This window comes from Somniosus microcephalus, unplaced genomic scaffold (assembly GCF_052327205.1).
Source record: "Somniosus microcephalus isolate GS21.2 unplaced genomic scaffold, FLI_Smic_1.0 unresolved_chr5, whole genome shotgun sequence".
Lineage (NCBI taxonomy): Eukaryota > Metazoa > Chordata > Chondrichthyes > Squaliformes > Somniosidae > Somniosus > Somniosus microcephalus.
This window is the reverse complement of record NW_028225183.1, coordinates 16,626,860-16,649,961: the sequence shown is the minus strand read 5'-3', so window position 1 is coordinate 16,649,961 and position 23,102 is coordinate 16,626,860. Positions and strand designations below refer to the sequence as shown.

At 48.5% G+C, this 23,102-nt stretch overlaps 1 protein-coding gene across 1 annotated transcript; it reads left to right on the top strand.

Moving 5' to 3' along the window:
• Nucleotides 1–3,364: 3,364 nt before the first annotated feature.
• LOC147087632 (putative G protein-coupled receptor 139) lies at nucleotides 3,365–5,204 on the top strand. The gene has a single exon (XM_085977809.1). The coding sequence runs from the start codon at nucleotides 3,405–3,407 to the stop codon at nucleotides 4,236–4,238; it is 834 nt and encodes a 277-aa protein (XP_085833935.1). The 5' UTR covers nucleotides 3,365–3,404; the 3' UTR covers nucleotides 4,239–5,204.
• The last annotated feature ends 17,898 nt before the right edge of the window (nucleotides 5,205–23,102 follow it).

Below are 23,102 nucleotides of genomic sequence, written 5' to 3'. Positions count from 1 at the left end.
CGTCTTGGGCAGAACTGTCATCCCCTGGATCCGCACAAAGTGCAGGAAGAAATTTAGCGACTTCACTTGGGTGGACAGGGTGAGTGAATGTTTTTACAAATCTATGTACCGCCATCTGAACCAATCTTCACACTCCACGAAAAGCACCACACCCGCAGCACTCAACCACCAACAAAATCTATCTACCAACACTCACAGCCACATCTCACACCTTGCACACAAAGACACCTATACACCGATGGCAAGCACATCAGCCAATCACATTGTTCCACAATCACTCACACAGTTTCCTTTCCTTTCCTTCCTTTCCAAGGTCGTGCAGACCAGGAGGGGGCAGTAGCGCGCATGCGGTGTCCAAGTCGACAACTAACCACTGTCTGCGCTGGAGAAACGAGTGCTGCAGATTATTGGGCGCCAGGTGGCGGATGCCGTGGCCCCCGGCGACGTTGACCCCCTTGGGTACAACAACGGTATATTCTATCCTAATCCTTCTTCCAACATCCCTCTTCCCCCTCACGCCACAAGCCATTCACACATTCCCCCTAATCAGACTGTATGCATGCATTTCTCCCCTTCTGTCCCCTCCCCTCACCTTAGCATGACTCTTGTGCCAGTAAGATTTAAAGTAATGAGCAAGCAGCTGAGCAGCCTGTCCCTGAGGGCACTATACAGAGCGAGGTGGAAGAAGAGGAGGAGGAAGAACACACCGAGTCATTGCCTCTCTCTCCCTTAGGCACCAGCTCAGACACTGGCACTACTCCTTCTTTACAGGCTAGTATAGTCGCCGGATCTGCAGAAGGGAAGGCACCGGTGACGAGTGGGCTGCAGCAAGGTAAGGGGGAAAGGGTAGCTCGGGGCCCATCTCCCAGGAGGGCGAGTTCGACTGGGAGTTCGGCTGCACAGGACTCAGATCAGGACCTCGATGGTGAGGCTGCTAGAAGAATGGTGAAGGGCATGCACAGGGAGATGATAGGTGCAATAGCAAGGTTGCCCGAAATCACATCGGCAATGATAAAGAGCATGGAGGAGTCCGCCCACAAACTTGCACAATGCTTTGCACACACCTTGTATCCCATCATTTCCAGTCTGCAAGGAATGGTAGATTCCCAGAGAGACCTTGAGTCCCAGACCCGAAGACGCCTGTGAATGGCAAGCTGGCAGCTTCCATTGCAGCACAGGCAGAACTGACACAACGTTTAGTGCTGTAATGCAGTGTTTTCTTGGTGGTATCCAAACTCAGACAGGTGCCATGCAGTCTCAGCTCTGACAGCTGCCATCGTGGCTGAGTCTATCACTGTCGACCAGAGCTTTCACGATATCTCAGCAGGTCAACAATCTGTGTTCCAACAGATTTCTTGGGATGATGTGGTGCTGCCCCGGGAGAGTGTCAGTGCATCAGTGGAGCAGGAACCTGCTGTCTTCTCCAGAATCACAGCATTCCTGCTCCCACAAATGCCACTAAGCCTTTGCCTGTCATCCAGCCAGCCCAGACAACTGCCGCCCGTGCTGAGGTGGTGCAGTCTCTAGCTGGCCCTTCCAGGCCCAGAGCTGGTTGAGTCGCTCTTCAAGACCATCTTAAGTATCCCGCAGGGAAACTCAGCAGCCTTCCACCAGTCCTGCTGCAGCCACTAGGTCAAAACATCGTAGGAGCACTGGCGTGGGCAAATACACAGTAACGAGAAGCACCCAGCGACTGCACAGGCGTGAATAGTTAATTCATTTTTATTAAGTATGTGTTCACTGATTATTCATAAATTTATTCATTAACTTTTGATCCTTGAGTGGTGTCTCTCACTTCTTCTTTGCGCTGTGATATGGCCTGAAGTAAAGATGGTGATGTGGTGAGCAATGGAGATCTGTGGTATACTTCATTCGTATGTCAGTTATTTGAGTTGGTCACGGACCGCCCTTCTGGAAGGCTGATAGAGTGGATGTCTCCTCCCTCTCTCCTGTTGCTCCTCCTCCTCGTCTACCTCCTCGTGGTCCTCATCCTCCTCTTCCTCCTCGAACTCCTCCTCCACATCCTCCTCACCCTCTTCCTCCTCCTGAGGTGCTCCCGTAATCCCAGGTGGCAAGGGCTGGGCTCCCAAGTTGTGGCGCATGCAGCAAACATCAGGAAATGTGACACCCGCTCCAGCAAATACTGGAGGGCTCCTCCCGATCGGTCAAGGCAGTGGAACTGTTGCATCAGCATGCAGATGGTCTGCTCGATAATGTTCCTGGTGGCAGCATGGCGCTCATTATATGACTGCTGGGCAGGGGCGTTGGGTCTGCAGAGGGGAGTCATGAACCAGATGGAGAGCAGGTAGCCCTTGTCTCTGACCAGCTAGCCGTGAGCTTGATGTGGTGGCTGGAAGAGTGCGGGCACACCAGTCTTGGGCAGGATGAAGGCTGGTGCGTATATCTGAGGTCCACCCACCATTCTCTGCCAGATTCCCTGGTCACTGGAACCTTCTTCTCTTTTACAGATTTTCCGTCCTTGCCTCCCCCTCTGTTATTCTGCTACAGCCATTTATTCCTGATCTGGTCCAATCTTTTATTTCTTTAATTGTCCTATCTCCCTTGACCAATTATCCATTTTATTCCTGGATCACTTCTGCCCTCCATCCGAGCATAGACCTCTCAATTGTTCTTTCCTCCCCTCCCCTACTTTTCTCTGGCTCTATCATTGCTTTAAAACTGTTAATATCTAATATGTTTCAGTTCTGATGAAAGATAGCCGAACTTAAATGTTAACACTGTTTCTCTCTCCACAGATGATGCCTGACTTGATGTGTGTCCACATCATTATCTGTATTTATCAGAGTTACAGCATTCTTAATATTGTGCTTTTGATATCGACCAGGCGGGTTCGGTAGGCAGGTTATAGTTTTGTCGTTGACAGCTTCCCTGCATGAAGTCAGCAGGATTGGCCAGCTTGGGTTTCAGTCGGGGGGGGAGGAATCTGGAGAAGATCGCAGGACCAAGTCCATGGCCCTGAGATGCTGGGTGGCCGATCCTGGGTTTTTTTACGATCCCCCGGCCCCGGGGGGTGATGGCTGTCCAATACCAGGGTGTGATCTGATCCCCGAACACGGGAAGGGTTCTGCAAATCCGGGGGCGGTCCAATCACGAGCCAGGATGGTAGTCCGATTTATCTGTTAAACTCGGAAGCAGGTGGTCTGGAGGCGGGCTGTGGTCGGATGGAGATTTAAACCTGATAATCTCTGACCCGACTAAAAAACAACCCGTTCTTGGTTATAAAATACGGCCCATATTCTCTGGGCCCAGATACGGAGAATGTTTGATCAGTAGTTTGCATTCTCTTTTCCCTGCTCTTTTTTTCAGTTAATTTAGTGGCGATTGCGAATCTGTCCCGGGGAAAGTGTGGGCTCTCCACCTGCACCACTCGCTATCTGGTGGCGATGGCAGCGGCAGATCTACTGGTCATCATCACTGAGGTCATACTGAACCAGATCAATTGGTATTATTTCCCAATGTGTTTCCTGGTCATCACTCCTGTGTGTAGTGTTCGCACTGTCCTGGTCGGTGCAGCCACAGACTGTTCTGTCTGGTTCACCGTCACTTTCACCTTCGATCGATTTGTGGCCATTTGTTGCCAGAATCTGAAAACAAAATATTGCACTGAGAAAACTGCGACTGTGGTTCTGGCAACAACCTGCATTCTGCTCTGTTTAAAAAACGTTCCCTTCTACTTTATATTTAAACCAGGAGAGATAATCGACAATGTGCCATGGTACTGTTACGTAAAACCAAGCTATTATTCTGAGCCCGGTTGGGTCGAATATGACTGGCTTGACACAATTTTAACTCCATTGCTCCCATTCGCTTTCATTTTGTTGCTCAACGCTCTGACAGTCAGACACATTTTAGTGGCCAGTCGAGTCCGTAAGGTACTGAGGGGTGAGAGCAAGGGAGAGAATCGCAGTGACCCAGAGATGGAGAGCAGAAGGAAGTCTGTGATTTTACTCTTCACCATATCTGGCAGCTTCATACTTCTGTGGTCGGTATATGTAATATATTTCATATACTATTACATTAGAGGTGTAGATTCCAATTATCACAATGATTCTATATCTATCTTTAATGAAGTCGGATATATGCTGCAGAATTTAAGTTGCTGCACAAACACATTTATTTATGGGGTGACCCAGTCCAAGTTCAGAGAGCAGTTGAAGAGTGCGGGGAAATATCCGGTTGCCTCAATTATTAAATTAATTAAGAAGCAGAACAACTGAGCGCAGCCCAGATTCGGGTCCCAGTGTTTCCAGCCCATAAATCTAATACTTACCCCAGAATGCCATCAACTGTATTACATCAGGAATCGCTGGTGATCTGAAAATAGAACCATCGGCGGGGCAAGCACTTTTTTTTAGAACGCAGCAGCATTTCTGACTGAGAGTTCTCACCTTGTCTTTCGGGACAGGACCACTAGCTTTTTGCATATATAGTGCATCATTTCACTTGCAGTTTCCAGAGTAAGAGCAACGTCAATAGGAAGGCAGGCAGAGCTGAGCGGTAGTTCTGGTGCTTATATTAAAAGATTAAGCAGCACTGAAACCGGATATTCGGCCCAACTAGTCTGTGCTGCTTATTGTGCTCCTCACGAGATTCCTTCCATTGGGTCCACCTCATCTCAGCCTCTCAGCAAAAACATCTTACATTTATACAGCGTCTTTAACGGAGTAAAAGATCCCAAGGTGCTTCACAGGAGGTTACAGAACAAAGGTGCGGTAGAGAGCCAGTAATGTATAGGGGTGGATCCCAGAGCTTAGTGCCGAAGATTGACAGCTGCAGTTTGTTGGCAGCAATAAGTGTAAGAAGTAGATTCCCGTCCCTGAACTGTCACAGAACTTCCTGATCCTACATCGATTTGCAATGTATTGACAGAAAGTTGTTTTTGTTGTATCTGTTGGGGGATCTGTAACAGCAAATTTTAGCCAACCAATGAGAACAACCTTCAATTTATTTTACATGTTGTTATTTAATGTGTACTGAATTTTTTTTTGCTGTTCATATTCCACACTTCTGGTAAGTAATTTTCAGCCTCTGATCTCACTCTGTACTCCGGGCAGTCACTGAGTGGATAACTAGTGCCTGGCCCTGCTGTATTCTAACAGTAATGTGGTATTACTTTGTTCTTTTTGTCCAAGTTACTTTGTGAGTTTTGAAGAATTAAGAATAAAGATTGAAGGGTAAATTGATTTGACATGTAATTGGTCATTTTCTTCTGAACTATTGATAGCTAGGAAAGTAAATGTTTTATTGTAAAAGAAAGTTGGAAATATCAATTTATTTACCGCCTGTCACAAACTTGGAACGTCCCAAAGTGGTTTTGCAGCCTCGGGTCAGGAGTCACACGCGGCACACATTGGGCGTGGGGCTGGAGCCGGAATCCGTGTTCAAAAAGCACCAATCACTGACATGATTGTGGCGTCATCCACCACAGGGCAAAAGGCAACAGCTGGCGGCCAAGTTTGTATCACCTATAGACGGCCAGGTTTGTGTTAACAACAGCCGGCATCTTTGTGTCACCTGCAGACGACCGTTTCTCTGTGACCTACAGGCGACCGTGTTTCTGTCACCTACAGAAGGCCAAATTTGTGTCACTTCCAGATGGTTATATTTGTGTAAGCTACAAACAGCCATGTTTCTGTGACCTGCAGACCGCTATGTGTAAGACACGTGCAGAGGTCTTGGTTGTATGACCTACAGACGGCCATGTTTGTGTCATTTACAAACGGCCATGTTTGTGTTACCTACAGACGGCCAGATTTGTGCCACCTACAGACGGTCATATATTTGTGTCACATACTGATGGCCATGTTTATGTCTCCTACAGACGGCCATGTTTGTGTCACCTACAGACGGTCATATATTTGTGTCACATACTGATGGCCATGTTTATGCCTCCTACAGACGGCCAAGTTTGTGTCACCTACAGACGACCATATTTGTGTCACCTACAGACGGCCATGTTTATGTCACCTACAGACAGCCAGGTTTTTGTCAGCTACAGATTGACATCTTTGCGTCACATACAAACTGTTTCCCTCACCTACTGACAACAATGCCTGTGTCACCAGCAGCTGGCCATGATTGTATCAGCTACAGACGGCCATGATTGTTTCATCAATTTCCGGCCATGTTTGTTTCTCCTACAGACGGCCATATTTGAATCACCTAGAGACGGCCATATTTGAATCACCTAGTGACGGCCATGTTTGTGTCACCTACAGACGGCCATGGTTGTGTCATCTATAGACTGCCATGTTTATGTCACCTACAGATGGCCATATTTGAATCTCCTACAGGCGGCCATGTTTGTGGCATCTACATACGGGCTTGTTTGTATCACCAACAGACTGCCATGTTTGTGTCACCTACGGCCAGCCTTGTTTCTATCGCCTACTAACAACCATGTTAATGTCACCTACAGAATGGCATGTTTGTATCACCTACAGACGGCCATGTTTGTGTCACCTACTGACGGCCATGTTTGTGTCACCTACAGACGGCCTTGCTTGTGTCACTTACGAATGGCCATGTTTGCATCACCTACAGATGGCCATGTTTGTGTCATCTACAGACTGCATTTTTAAATCACCTACGAAAACAATGTTAGTGCCACCTACAGAAGGCCATGTTTGTGTCACCTACAGACGGCCATGTTTGATTCGCCTACTAAAACAATGCTTGTGTCACCTACAGATGGCCATGTTTGTGTCATCTACAGACGGACATGTTTGTGTCATCTACAGACGGACATGTTTGTGCCATCTACAGACTGCCATGTTTGTGTCACCTATAAACGGCCATGTTTGTGACATTTACAGACAGCCATGTTTGTATCACGTACAGCCGGCCATGTTTTTGTCACCTACAGACGGCCATGTTTGAATCACCTACAGACAGCCATGTTGGTATCACCTACCGACGGCTGTGTTTGCGTCACCTACAGACGGCCATGTTTGTATCACCTACAGATGGCCCTTTTTGAATCACCTACAAACGGACATTAATGTCTCAAATACTGCCAGCCCTATTTGTCTCACCTACTGACAACCACGATTGTGTCATCTACAGACGGTCATATTTGTGTCACCTACAGACGGCCATGTTTGTGTCACCTACTGACAGCCATGTGTGTGTCACCTACAGACGGTGGTGTTTGTGCCACCTACAGACGGCAAAGATTGTGTCATTTAGAGCCGGCCATGTTTGTGTCACCTACAGACGGCCATGTTTGAATCACCTACAGACGGCCCTGATTGTGTCACCTACAGATGGCCATTGTGTATCACCTACTAAAACAATGTTTGTGTCACCTACAGAAGCCCATGTTTGTGTCACCTACTGACAGCCATGTTTTTATCAATTACAGATAGCTGTGTTTGTGTCAGCAACAGACTGCCATGTTTGTGTCACCTACAGACGGCCATGTTTGTGTCACCTGCTGACGGCCATGTTTGTGTCACCTACAGATGGCCTTGTTTGTGTCACTTACGAATGGCCATGTTTGTATCACCTACAGACTGCTATGTTTGTGTGACATACAGACTGCCATGCTTGCGTCACCTACATAAGGCCATGTTAATATCACCGAAGCCCGCCATGTTGATGTCATCTAGAAACAGCCATGTTTGTGTCACCTCAAGGCGGCCTTGATAGTGCCACCTACAGATGGCCAATTTTGCATCACATACAGTCTGTCATTTTGTGTCATCTTCAGACGGCCATGCTGGTGTCACCTAGGGATGGCCATGTTTGTGTAAGCTACAGACGGCCAAGTATGTTTCACCTGGAGCCGACCATGATTGTGACAGCTACAGACGGCCATATTTTAGTCACCTACGGACAGCCCTGTTTGCGTCAGCTACAGAAAGTCAAGTTTGTGTCACTTACAGACAGCTTGGTTTGTGTCAGCTACAAATGGCCCTGTTTGCGTCACCGACAGACGGCCATCACAGTGTCACCTACAGCCGGCGAATTTTGTGTCAGCGAAAGAGGGCTGTGTTTGCATCACCTACAGATGGCCGCATTTGTTTCACCTAATGACAGCCATGTTTGCGTCACCTACAGGCGGCCAGGATTGTGTCACCTACAGGCGGCCATGTTTGTATCAGCAACAGACGGCCGTGTTTGTGTCACCTACAGATGACTGTGCTTTTATCACCTACTGACAACCATGTTTGTGACACACTCAGGCAGCTGTGTTTGTGTATCCTACAGATGGCGATGTTTGTGTCATCTACAGACGGCCATGTTTGTCTCACCTGCAGATGGCCATGTTTGTGTCATCTACAGATGCCCATGTTTGTGTCACCTACAGACGGCAATGTTTGCCTCACCTAATGACAACCATATTTGTGTCACCAACAGACGGCTGTGTTTGTTTCACCTACAGACGGCGAAGTTTGTGTCACCAACAGGTGGCCATGTTTGTGTTACATACAGACGGCCATGATTGTGTCGCCTACATACGGCCATGTTGGTGTCACTTACATACGGCCATGTTTGAAACACCTACAGACGGCCATGATTGTGTCACCTACAGACGGCCATGTTTGTATCACCTACAGACGGCCATGATTGTGTCACCTACAGGCGGCCATGTTTGAATCACCTGCAGACTGCCATGATTGTGTCACCTACATACGGCCATGTTTGTTTCACCTACAGACGGCCATGATTGTGTCACCTACTTATGGCCATGTTTGTATCACCTACAGACGGCCATGTTTGTGTCACCTTCATACGGCCATGTTTGAATCACCTACAGACGGCCATGATTGTGTCACCTACAGACGGCCATGTTTGTATCACCTACTAAAACAATGTTTGTGTCACCTACAGAAGGCCAGGTTTGTGTCACCTACTGACAGCCATGTTTGTATCAATTACAGATAGCTGTGCTTGTGTCAGCAACAGACTGCCATGTTTGTGTCACCTACTGATGGCCATGTTTGTGTCACCAACAGATGGCCTTGTTTGTGTCACTTACGAATGGCCATTTGTGTATCACCTACAGACTGCTATGTTTGTGTCACATACAGACTGCCATGTTTTCGTCACCTACATATGGCCATGTTTTTATCACCGAAGCCCGCCATTTTGATGTCACCTAGAGACGGCCATGTTTGTGTCACCTCAAGGCGGCCTTGATAGTGCCACCTACAGATGGCCAATTTTGCATCACATACAGACTGTCATTTTGTGTCATTTCAGACGGCTATGCTGGTGTCACCTAAAGATGGCCATGTTTGTGTGAGCTACAGACGGCCATGTTTGTTTCACCTGGAGACGACCATGATTGCGACAGCTACAGACAGCCATGTTTTTGTCACCTACAGATGGCCGTGTTTGCGTCACCTACATCCTGTCATGTTTGTGTCATTTACAGACAGCTTGGTTTGTGTCACCTATAAATGGCCCTGTTTGCATCACCGACAGATGGCCATCACAGTGTCAGCTACAGCCGGTGAAGTTTGTGTCAGCGACAGAGGGCTGTGTTTGCATCACCTGCAGTTGGCCGCATTTGTTTCACCTACTGACAACCATGTTAGTGACACATTCAGGCAGCTGTGTTTGTGTCTCCTAGAGATGGCCATGCTTGTGTCACCTATAGAAGCCCATGTTTGCGTCACCTGCAGACGCCCATGTTTGTGTCACCTACAGACGGCAAATTTAGTCTCACCTAATGACAACCATATTTGTGTCAGCAACAGATGGCTGTGTTTGTTTAACCTGCAGACGGCGATGTTTGTGTCACCAACAGACGGCCATGGTTGTGTCACCTACAGACGGCTGTGTTTGTGTCACCTAGAGACGACTGTGTTTGTGTCACCAAAAGCCGGCCATGGTTGTGTCACCTACAGACTGCCATGTTTGTGTCACCTACAGACGGCTGTGTTTGTGTCGCCTACAGATGGCCATGTTTGGGTCAGCAACAGCCGGCCATGCTTGTGTAACCTACATACGGGCATGTTTGTGTCACCTGCAGACTGCCATGATTGTATCAACTACTGACAACCATGTTTGTGTCACCTACAGACCGCCATTTTTGTATCACCTACAGACGGCCATGTTTGTGTCACCTACATACGTTCAAGTTGTATCAGGTACTGACTGCCATGTTTGTGTCACCTACAGACGGCCATGATTTTGTGAACTACAGATGGCTATGTTGTGTCAGCAAAAGACGGCCATGTCTGCGTCACTTACATATGGCCATGTTTGTATCACCTAGAGATGGCCATATTTGTGTCACCTCAAGACGGCCATGTTTGTGTTACCGACAGGTGGACATGTGTGCGGAACGTATGGATGGCCATGTCTGTGTGACCTAAAGATGGCCATGTGTGGGTTACCTACAGATGGCCATACCTGTGTGATGTACAGACGGCCATGTGGGTGTCACCTACAGAGGGCCATGTCTGTGTGACCTACAGACGGCCATGTTTGTTTCACTTACAGACGGTCATGTTTGTGTCACCTACAGACAGCCATGTTGCGTCACCTACACACTGTCATGTTTCTGTCATCTTCAGACGACCACGCTTGTGTCACCTACAGACGGCTACATTTGCGTCACCTACAGATGTCCATGTCTGTGTGACCTACAGATGGGCATGATTGTTTCACCTACAGACGACCATGTTTGTGTCAGCTACAGACGGCCAAACGTTTGTCACCAACAGACTGTCATGTTTGTGTCACTTTCATACGGCAGTGTTTGTATCGCCTACAGACAGCCAAGCTTGTGTCACCTACAGATGGCCATGTTTGTGTCAATTACAGACGGCCATGTTTGTGTGAACGACAAATGGCCATGTTAGTGTCTCCGACTGACGGCCGTATTTGTGTCCCCTACAAGATGCCTTAATTGTATCAGCTAGTAAAAATGGCCATCTTTGTGCCAGATACAGAGGGCCTTGCTTGTTTCAGCTGCAAACCGCCATGTTTGTGTCACCTACAATATAATAATAAAAACAACATGAGCAGGAGTAGGCCATTCGGCCCTTCGAGCCTGCTCCACCATTGAATGAGATCATGGCTGATCTTCCGCTTTAACTCCATTAACCGGCCCTACAACCATATCCCTTTTTGCCTTTTCTATTCAGAAATCTATCGACATCTGTTTTGATAATATCCAATGACTGAGCCACCATAGCCCTCTGGGGTAAAGCATTCCAAATATTCAAAATACTCTGCATGAAAAAATTATTCTCATCCCAGTCCTTAACGGCCTTCTCTTTATCCTGAGGCTCTGGCCACTGGCACTAGAATCCCCAGCCAAGGGAAACATTCACAATGAATCCATCCTTTCAAGCCCTGTAATAATTTTGAATGCTTCAATGAGACCCCCTCTCATTCTTCTGAATTCAAGAGAATACAGTATTTCAGGGCGAGGCTGGTTCTGGACCCAAGTGCAGACAGACGAGGTGAGAAGCAGGTATGCTGTCTTAAATAAAAGTACTTTACAGAATACCACAGGTAAACAGTTACAAACATAGCAGCTCAAGACAAGCTACCACTAGGCAAACGGCTTGTCAAGACTGAGCACAGAGGGATGAAACCACAGAACTTAAATACAAGCAAAAACATGTGAAACCAATAAACCTGATAAAGGCAGTTAATTAAACTAGTAACAATTTAGCAAAAGGAAACAAACAAGTGAAAGTGCCATCTAGGCATTACCAAGGGAACTAACCACCACCCTCACAGGAACCCCTCCCCTAGGAACGGCTGCTGACGTTCCTCCTGGACGATCAGGGTGGCGATTGCGAAAATCCCTGATGTGTTCAGGATCCAAAATGTCCCGGGCCGGAACACAGGAACGCTCTTCAGGACCATAACCTTCCCAGTCGACCAGGTATTGAATGATCCTCCTAACCCAGCGACTATCAAGGAGGCGACGGTCAGTGTAGACTTGCTGACCATCAATCATGCGGGGTGGGGGGGAGGTCTGGAAGCAGGAACCAAGGGACTGTTAAGTACCGGCCTGAGGTGAGAGACATGGAACATGGGATGTATCTTCATCAACCAAGGAATGAGGAGCCGGTAGGCCACACGGCTTACTTTTTCCAAAATCCTAAAAGGTCTGATGAACCAGGAAGCCAACTTGCGGGACTCCACATGGAGCGGAAGATTCTGGGTAGACAGCCAGACTTCCTGTTCAGTCCGGAACCGAGGAGCTGGGCGGCGGTGTTGGTCAGCCTGCACTTTCTGCCGAGAAGAAGCGAGCTGCAAGGCGGGTCGGACCCTCCTGCAGGTGCGGCGAAAGCGTTGGAAGAGCTGCTGGGCAGCCGGGACTCCTATCTCCCTCTTCTGTTCAGGGAAGAGTGGCGGTTCGAAGCCATATTGACATTCGAAAAGTGAGAGGCCAGTGGAGGAACTCTGAAGGGTATTGTGCGCGTACTCTGACCAGACCAGATACTTGCTCCATGTGGAAGGATTGGAAACGTAAAGCTTCTTAGCACCCTCTCCAGATCTTGGTTGCTTCTCTCAGTCTGGCCGTTAGATTGTGGGTGGAACCCAGAGGAGAGACTGACGGAAGCGCCCAGGAGGTAAAAAAAGCCTTCCAGAACCTGGATGAGATCTGGGGACCACGGTCAGAGATGACATCCAGGGACAAGCCATGGAGGCAGAAGACATGCTAGACAACCAGCTGGGCAGTCTCTCTGGCAGAGGGAAGCTTGACAAGAGGGACGAAGTGAGCAGCCTTGGAAATGCGATCGACCACAACTAGGATGGCAGTGATTCCCTCAGATGGAGTTAGCACGGTGATGAAATCCAGGGCGATATGAGACCAGGGATGGCTGGGGATGGGCAAGGGATGCAGTAGACCAAGTGGAGGTTGTTGGGATGTCTTGTTCTAGGCACAGACGGGACAAGCGGAGACAAAGACCTGGGTGTCGGCTTCAATAGAGGGCCACCAGAACCTCCTCTTAAGGAACTCGAGAGTCCAACTGATCCCAGGATGACCAGTCAATCGAGAAGAGTGCCCACATTGAAGGACATGGGCGCGCACCTGACTGGGGACATAAAGGCTATTAGGAGGGCCTCCTCCAGGGTGAAACGCCTGACTTTGGGCCCCTTGAACTACAGTCTCAATCTCCCATGCGACGGGAGCAATGATGCAGGAACTGGGGATGATATATTCCGGGGTCCGGTCCTCTTCCGAGGGGTCAAACTGGCGAGAAAGGGCATCAGGTTTGAGGTTCTTAGATCCTGGGTGGTAAGACAGGAGAAAGTTGAACTGGTTAAAGGAGAGAGCCCACCTGGCCTGCCGAGGGTTGAGGCGCTTGGAGTCCTGGATTTTTTTAGAATTTTATGGTCGGCCCAGATGACAAAAGGATGCTCTGCTCGCTCCAACCAATGTCTCCACTCCTCCTAGGCCAACTTAACTTCCAAGAGCTCCCTGTTGCCGACATCGTAGTTATTCCCTGCTGGCTTCAGTCGATGGGAAAAGAAGGCACAGGGATGTAGCTTTTGGTCCTTAGGGGAGCGCTGGGACAGGATAGCCCCGACTCCAATATACGAGGCATCCACATCTATGATAAAGGGCAGAGTGGGGTCCGGGTGTACCAGAATGGAAGCCGAGCTGAAACGGTGTTTGAGCTCCTGGAAGGCCCGTTCCGCTTCAGAAGACCAACTGAACCGTAAAGACAACACCTTGGTCAATGCAGAGAGGGAGGCGGCAATGGAGCTGAAGTTGCAGCTGAAGCGTCTGTAAAAGTTGGCGAATCACAGGAACCGCTGAAACTGCTTAACCGATGTGGGACGCGGCCAGTTCAAGATGGCTTGAACCTTGCTAGGATCCATCTGGACGCTTCAACAGGAGATGACCTAGCCCAGGAAGGTGACCTTAGAGACGTGGAATTCACATTTCTCGGATCTGACAAAGAGACGGTTCTCCAAAAGCCTCTTCAGAACCTGTCTGACGTGTTGGACATGCTGCTGGGGGTACTTTGAGAAGATGAGAATGTCATCCAGATAAACAAACACGAACTGGTTCAGCAAGTCCCAGAGCACGTCATTGACCAGAGCTTGGAAGACAGCAGGAGCGTTAGTGAGGCCAAAGGGCATGACGAGGTATTCCCAGTGAGCACTAGCGATGATAAAGACAGTCTTCCATTCATCCCTATCAGCATTCAACACTATCGCCCCAACAAGCTGTCCACCAAACTCCACACTCTTGGCCTGAACACTTCCCTTTGCAACTGGACCGTGGACTTCCTAACTAACAGACCCCAGTCTGTCAAATTAGGTAACCACACCTCCCCACCCCTGACCCTGAACGCGGGGGCCCCACAAGGTTGTGTGCTGAGCCCCCTCCTCTACTCCCTCTTCACCCACGACTGTGTGGCTGTTCATGGTTCCAACACCATCATCAAGTTTGTGGATGATACCACGGTGGTAGGCCAGATCACAAACAACGATGAGTCAGCCTACAGGGAGTAGGTGCAGCATCTCGTGAAGTGATGCGCCGATAACAACCTAGCCCTTAACATCAAGAAAACCAAGGAAATCATTGTGGACTTCAGGAAGTCTAAAGGCGGAAGTCATAACCCCATCCACATCCATGGGGCTGTGGTGGAAAGGGTGGACTGCTTTCAGTTCCTCGGAGTCCACATCACAGAAGACCTCTCCTGGTCCCTCAATACCTCCTCTTTGGTGAAGAAGGCACAGCAGCGCCTATATTTCCTAAGGAGGCTGAAGGGATGTAACCTGTCACCCCTGATCCTCTCTAACTTTTACCGCTGCACAATAGAGAGCATACTGACGAACTGCATCACAGTGTGGTATGGCAGCTGTAGCTCCTATGACCGGTAAGCCCTGCAGCGGGTAGTCAAAACTGCCAAACGCATTACCGGCACCCGGCTACCGACCATAGAGAACATCTACCAGCAACGCTGTCTACGGAGGTCACTGACCATCACCAAGCACCCTACCCACCCCAGCCACAGTTTGTTTGCCCCGCTGCCATCTGGGAGACGCTCCAGATGCATTCGCACCTGAACGACCAGATTTAGGAACAGCTTCTTTCCCAGGGCTGTCATCCTACTGAACTAGACAAATAAACTCTAAAGCCTGCACATCTGCCAATGCACTTTATTATGTTTATGTTTATGTATTACAAGCCAAATGAATGTTGAATGTTAAATGTCTTAATCAAAATGTACACTCTCGGGAGCCGCAAGCATACATTTCATTGTACTGCACTTGTGCACTAACAATGACAATAATGTTGATTATTATTATGCGGACCAGGTTGTACGCATTGCGGAGGTCAAGTTTGGAGAAGATGGTTGCTCCCTGCAGCTGCTCAAACGCTGAAGACATCAAAGGGAGAGGATAGCCGTTCTTAATGGTAATTGTTTTAAGCCCCCGATAGTCTATGCAAGGCCTAAGACCACCATCCTTCTCCTTTACAAAAAAAAGCCATCACCCGCTGGGGAGGTGGAAGCGCGAATGAAACCTGTAGCGAAGGCTTCCTTGATGTATTCTTCCATGGAAACATTCTCAGGGCCAGAGAAAGAGTAGAGCCGACGCCAAGGGGGGCTAGTGCCAGGCAGGAGATCAATGGCACTGTCTTAGGACCGCTGTGGGGGGAGTGTAGTGGACCGCCGCTTACTAAACACAGCATGGAGGTCCGAATTTCGGGGGCAGATGAGCAACGTCCAGCTGATCAGCTGGCTCGGGAGAGGAAGGATGGGGCAGACTAGGGAAGACCTTAAGACAGTTGACTAGACATGAAGGACCCCACTCCAGCACATTCTCGGTAGTCCAGTCAATGTGAGGGTTGTGAAGAGAGTGCCACAGATGTCAAAGAGGGAGCACAGGTGAATCGATAAGGTGAAACTGCATCAACTCTTGATATCTCTCCCCTACTTGTACATGTAATGCTCCGGTGATATGATGAATACGCCCAGAACCAAGGGGTCTGCTGTCGAGGGCGGGGACTTGTAAAGGCTTGTCAAGGCGGGAAAAAGGAATTTTCAGGCTACGCACCAGGGCGGCATCGATAAAACATCCAGCGGCCCCGGAGTCAATAAACGCCTGGAGGTTGTACTGTTGTCCCTCCCAAGAGAGATGAGCGGGAAGCAGGGTTTGGAAGACAGAAGGGGTAGGAGAAGGGATTTGATCTGTCCATATTTTCCCAATCCTCCTGGCTTTTTTATGAAGCTCAGGGCATGTGGCTCTCAGATGGCCAGACAGGCCACAGTAAAGACAATGCCTCTCTCTCAATCACCTCTGTTTCTCAAACTGGGAGAGCCGAGTTCTGCCGAGTTGCATAGGTTCCTCTTCGGCGCTAACAGGTGGACTCGGGGGACCTTGGATACTCTTGGTCAGATTCGAAACTCCAGAAGATCTCACCTATGTGGACGTAGTGAATCTCCTCTCTCTACCATGCTCCCGGAGGCGGTTATCCACTCTGATGGTGAGGGAGATGAGCGTGTCAAGGTCCTCCGGAACTTCTCTGGACGCTAGTTCATCTTTGATAGATTCGGAGAGGCCATGAAGAAACGTGGAGAGAAGGGCCTCGGTTTTCCAGTGGCTCTGCGCAGCGAGTGTGTGGAACTCAATGGCGAATTTGGCTACGCTGCAGTTGCCCTGGCGGAGATTCAAAAGTCTCTTAGCTGCCTCCCGTCCACTCACAGGATGGTCAAAGACTTTGCTCATCTCTTCAACGAAAAGGAGAATGTCCGAGCAGACGAAAGATTACTGCTCCCAGATAGCGGTAGCCCAGGCGAGAGCTTTTCCCGAGAGTAGTGATATGATGAACGCTAGCTTAGAGCGGGGCGATAGGAACATGGAGGGTTGGAGTTCAAAAACTAGGAAGCACTGAGTCAAGAAGACGCAACACTTGCCCGGATAACCGTCATAGCGCTCTGGCGCGGGTAGGCGAGGCTTTCGGTGAGTCTGGAGATCGGCGACCGGTGGTGTAGCACCTAAAGGAACTGACTGAGGTGGAACATCCTGAGCAGAAGCCACAGCGGCTGGGTGTTGAATGGTCTGAGTACACGTACCTACCGTGTCCAAAATGCTTTGGAGAAGATGCTCAAGGCGGCCGAGTAAATCACCTTGATGGGAGAGAATAGAACGAAGTTCCTCTATCACTGCTGGGTCCATACTGGCTCAGCCTTGCTGTCAGGGCGAGGCTGGTTCTGGACCCAATTGCAGACAGACGAGGCGAGAAGCAGGTATGCAGCTTTAAATAAAAGTACTTTACTAGAATAACACAGGTAAATATTTACAAACATAGGAGCCCAAGACAAGCTACCACTAGGCAAACGACTTGTCAAGACTGAGCACAGAGGGAAGAAACCACAGTACTTAAACACAAGCAAAAACAGGTGAATCCAATAAACCTGATAAAAGGCAGTTAAGTAAACTAGTAACAATTTAGCAAAAGGAAACAAACAAGAGAAGGTGCCATCTAGGGGTTACTGAGGGAACTAATCAGCACCCTCACGTTAGTCCTAGTTTACTCAATCTCTTCTCATATGACAGTCCCGCCATCCCAGGAATCACTCTCATGAACCTTCGTTTCACTCCCTCTAAGGCAAGTATAATATTCCTCAGGTAAGGAGACCAAAATTATGCACAGTACTCCATGTGTGGTCTCACCATGGCCTTATATAATTGTAGTAAGACTTCTTTATCGCTGCACTCAAATCATCTTGTAATGAAGGCCAGCCTATCATTTGCCTTCTTAATGGCTTGCTGCACCTAGAAATTCACTTTCAGTGACTCATGTACACGGACACCCAGGTCACTTTGAGCATCTGCATTGCACAATCTATCACCATTTACGAAATACTCTGCTTTCTGTATTTTTGTACCAAAGTGTATAACTTCACATTTAGCCACAATGGCCCAAAAATTCGGGTCGGGGGCTTACCTTGCGCGCCGACAGTTGAGCTGTATGGCCCTGCGGAATTTCGCTCCGGGGCCTGGCCCAGCTGCCGGCACACTGTGCTTGCGTGTCCCAGGGGTGTAGTTAGGGCAATGCGTCACCTAGGATCGTGGGCAGCCAATCGGAGGAGGGAAAAACCCATTCATAAGATTGACAGGAAGACGTGTCCAAACTTATGAATACTACAGCCCGAAAATAGCAGTAATCTATCGGATAATTTTTTTTTTAAATCACATTTTAAATAAACTATTAATTAAATTAAATAACTATTTTAAACAATAATTTAAATTTTTGAAAAAGATAATTTTATATTCTAACGGGGCTAAGAATAAACTTAACTTGCTTTAAAGTATTTAAAAATAATAAACCTGTGGAAAAATGTTTGAATTTTAATTAATTGACCACTTAGCTTGTAAAAAGCAGGCCTTACGCCTGCTTTTTACATTTCTAAATACTGCAGGCATACGATCCCGGGAAATCCTGCAAAAAAAAAACTAAGTTGAAAGCACACGCGCATCCTCTCCTGTATGCGCGTTCCACCTCTGCACCCCTTTGTTTAGAGGATCGGAAGTGCCGGTTTCCCGCGTATGAACAGTGCATGCCGATAACCGTTACTTCCATTCAGCCTACGGGTAAGTACACCGTGCATACTCACCCATGGAGACCCGAATTTCTGGGCCATTATATTCCATCAGCCAAGTTCTCGCCCGCTCACTGAACCTGGCGAGATCCCCTTGAAGCCTCCGCACCTCCTCTTCAGAACTGACACTGCCACCTAGCTTTGTACCATCAGTAAATTTGAAAATATTACATTTAGTCCCCTCATCCAAATCATTGATATAGATTGTGAATAGCTGGGGCCCACGCAGTGATCCCTGCAGTACCCAGTAGTCACAGCCTGCCATGCTGAAAATCTCCAGTTTATCCCTACTCTTTGTTTTCTGTCTGTTAACTAATTCTCAATCCATATAGAATATTACCCCAATTCCATGTGCCCTAATTGTGTTCAGAAACCTATTGAGTGTGACCTTATCGAAGGCCTTCTGAAAAAAACAGATACTACACATCTGCCGGCTCCCCTTTATCTACTCCATTAGTTACATCCTCAAAGAACTCCATTAGGTTTGATAAACAGGCTTTCCCTTTCATAAATCCATGTTGACTCTGCCCAATCTTATTACAGTTTCTGAGTGCACAGTTATTTCATACATTTATAATAGATTGCAACTACTGATGTGAGGCTAACAGGTCTGTAGTTCCCTATTTTCTCTCTCACGCCTTTCTTAAATAGCAGACATGCGTTTGCTACCCTCCATTCTGCAGGAACCGTTACAGAATCTACAGAAACTTGGGAGATGACAACCAATGCGTCCACGATCCAAATGGCCACGTCTTTCAAAACCCTGCGATGTAGGTCATCCGGTCCTTGCGATTTATCGACTTTTAATCAGATTAATTGTGCTTATGCTGTTTGTTTATTAATAATAATTTCTTTAAGTTCCTCATTCCTGCCACACTCTTGCATTTTGCGTAATTCTTTGAGTTTTGTTGTGTCTTCCTCCGTGAAGAGAGAAACAAAGTATTAATTTAACTTCTCTGCCATGTCAACCTGCATCTGTGTCTACCTTCTGCCTCGTCCATCCTAACACGCACATCCTTCACGCTATGTCACCCACCATCGGTCACTCACTTCTGCCTCCTCCATACTATCACACACATCCTTCTCTGTATGACACCCACCATCGGGCACTCACTTCTGCCTCCACCATCCTATCACGCACATCCTTATCCCTCTGTGCCAGCCAACACCTGCATATTCCGTCTGCCTGCTCCATGCTATCATGCCTATCCTTCTCTTTCTGTCACACACCATCCTATCGAACACAGCCTTCTGTCTGTGTCACCTACCATCTGTCTCTCGCTTCTGCCTCCTCCATACTATCACAAAGATCCTTCTCTCTATGTCAACCACCATCGCTCACTCACTTCTGACTCCTCCATCTTAACAAATCATTCTTTTCGCTCTGTGTCACCCACCATCTGTCTCTCATTTTGCCTCCTCCATCCTATTACAAACAACCTTCTCTCTCTGTGTCACCTACGTTCTGTCGCGCCATTCTGCCGCCTCGATCCTATCACACCGATCCTTGTCTCTATTGCAAACATCATCTGACTCTCCCTTCTCCCTCCTCCATCTTATAACACCCATCTTTCTTTCTCTGTGAGAGCCAACATCTTTCTCTCCCGTTGCCTCCTCCACCCTACACACACATTTTACTCTCGCTGGGTCACCCACCATCTCTCTCTCTCCCTTCTGCCTCCTGCATTCTATCACACCTATCCATCTCTCTCTGTGTCTCACACCATCTGTCTATCCCTTCAGACTCGTCCATCCTATCACACCCATCCTTCAATCTCTGGGTCACACACTATCTGTCTGTCGCATCAGCTTGATCCATGGTACCACACCCATCCTTCTCTCTCTCTGTGTCACCCACCATCTGTCTCTGTCTTCTGCCTCATCCAGCCTCTCATACACGCCATTCTCTCTGTGTCACCCAATCTCTGTTTTTCACTTCTGCCTCCTGCACCCTCTCACACGCATCCTTCTATCTCTCCATTACCCAGCATCTGTCTCTCCCTCCTGCCCCCTCGATCCTAGCACACCCATCTTCTCTCTCTGTGTAAACCACCATCTGTCTCTCTCTTCTGCCACCTCCATACTATCACAACCATCCTTCCTTCTCTTTGTCCCCTGCCATCTTCCTCTGCCTTCTGCCTCCCGAATCCTGTCACACGCATCCTTCTATTTCTGTGTCACCCAACAGCTGCCTCTCCCTTCTGCGTTCCCTATCCGATCACACCCGTCCTAATCTCTCTCTCTCTCTCTGTCACTCACTATCCATCTTTCACTTCCTCTTCCTCCTGCTATCACACATGTCCTTCTCTCTCTGGATCACCCACCATCTGTCTCTCCTTCTGCTTCCTCCATCGTCTCACGCCCAACCTTTCTCTCGCATTCACCGACCATCTGCCTCTCACTCCCGCCTCCTCCATCATATCCATTCGTCCTTCTTTCTCTTGATCACCCACCGTCTGTCTCGCCGTTCTGCATTCTCCCTCATATCCACCCATCTTTCTCTCTCTGTGTCACCCACCTCCTGTCTCTCCCTTCTGTCTCCTCCATCCTATGCACCCATCAATTGCTGTCTGGGTCACTCACTCTATGCCTGTCCCTACTGCCAGCTCCATCATATCAGACACTGAAATCACTCTCTGTTAACTACCACCTTCCTCCTCTATCCTATCACACCCATCCATCTCTCTCTCTGTCACCCACCATCTGACTCTCCCTCCCGCCTCCTCTATCCTATCATGCATAACCCCCTCTTTCCGTGTCTCCAACCTCCTGCTTCTTTCTTCTGCCTCCTCATTCCTGTCATTCCCATCCATATCTCATCGGATCACCCACCATGTATCTCTCACTTCTGCCTCCTCCATCCTATCACAACAATCCTTCTCTCTGTGTGTAAGCCAACACCTGTCTCTCCCTTCTGGGGCCTCCATCCATTTACATGCATCCTTCTCTCTCTGGGTCACCCAGCATAAGTCTCTCCTTATACCTCATGCAGCCTATCACACCCATCTTCTCTCTCTGTGTAAACCAACTTCTGTCTCTCTCTCTTCTGCCACCTCCACGCTATCACACCCATTCTTCTTTTTCTGTGTCGCCCGCCATCTGTCTCTCGCTTCTGCATCCTCCATCCTTAAGCAGACATCCTTCTCTCTCTGTCACCCACCACCTGTCTATCGCTTCTGCCTCCTCCATCCTTAACACCCATTCTTCTCTCTCTGTCTCACCAACCATTTGCCGCTCCCATCTCCCTCCTCCATTCTATCACAGCCATCATTCCCTCTCTCTGTCACCAACTAACTCTCTCTCCCATCTGCCTCATCTATCCTATTACACCCATCATTATCTCTCTGTGTCACCAGCCATCTGTCTCTCCCTTCTGCCTCGGCCGCCTAATCACACCCAACCTTTCCTCACTGTGCCACCCACATTCTGTCTCTGCATTCTGCCTCCTGCAACCTATTCCAACCATCCCTCACTCTCTGTGTAACCCAACATCTGTCTCTCCCTTCAACCTGCTCCACCTGTCACACCCTTCCTTATCTCTCTAAGTCACCCACCATCACTATCTCCCTTCTGCTTCCAAGATCTTATCAACCCATACTTCTCTCTCTCTGTGTTACACAACATCTGTATCCCCCTTCGGCCTCCTCCATCATATCACACACATCCTTCCCCCTCTGTGTTACCCACCATCTGTCTCTCCCTTCTGTCTCCTCCATCCTATCCATCAATGCTTCTCTCTCTGTGTTACCCACCATCTGTCTCACCCTTCTGCCTCCTCCATTCTATCCATCCATCCTTCTCTCTCTGTGTTACCCACCATCTGTCTTCCCCTTCTCCCTGCACCATCCTATCACACGCTTCCTTCTCTCTCTGTGTTACCCACCATCTGTCTCACCCTTCTGCCTCCTCCATTCTATCCATCCATCCTTCTCTCTCTGTGTTACCCACCATCTGTCTTCCCCTTCTCCCTCCACCATCCTATCACACTCTTCCTTCTCTCTCTGTGTCACACACAATCTGTCTCGGCCTTCTGCCTCCTCCATTCTATCCATCCATCCTTCTCTCTCTGTGTTACCCACCATCTGTCTTTCCCTTCTCCCTCCACCATCCTATCACACTCTTCCTTCTCTCTCTGTGTAACACACAATCTGTCTCGCCCTTCTGCCTCCTCCATTCTATCAAACCCATCCTTCTCTCTTTCTCCCAACATCTGTCTCTCCCTTCTGCCTCCTCCATCTTATTACATCCATCTTTCTCGCTCTGTCACTCACCATCTGTCTCTCATTTCCTCCTCCTCGCTGCTATCACATCCCTCCTTCTCTCGCTGGGTCACCGACCATAGCTCCATCCATTATGCCTCCTCCATCCTATCATACCGATCATTCTCGATCTCTCTCACCCACCATCTGTCTCTCCTATCTGCCTCCTCCATCCTATCACACCCATCGTTCTCTCTCTGCATCACCTGCCATCTTTCTCTGCCTTATGCCTCCTCATTCCTATCACACGCATTCGTCTCTTTCTGTGTCACCCACT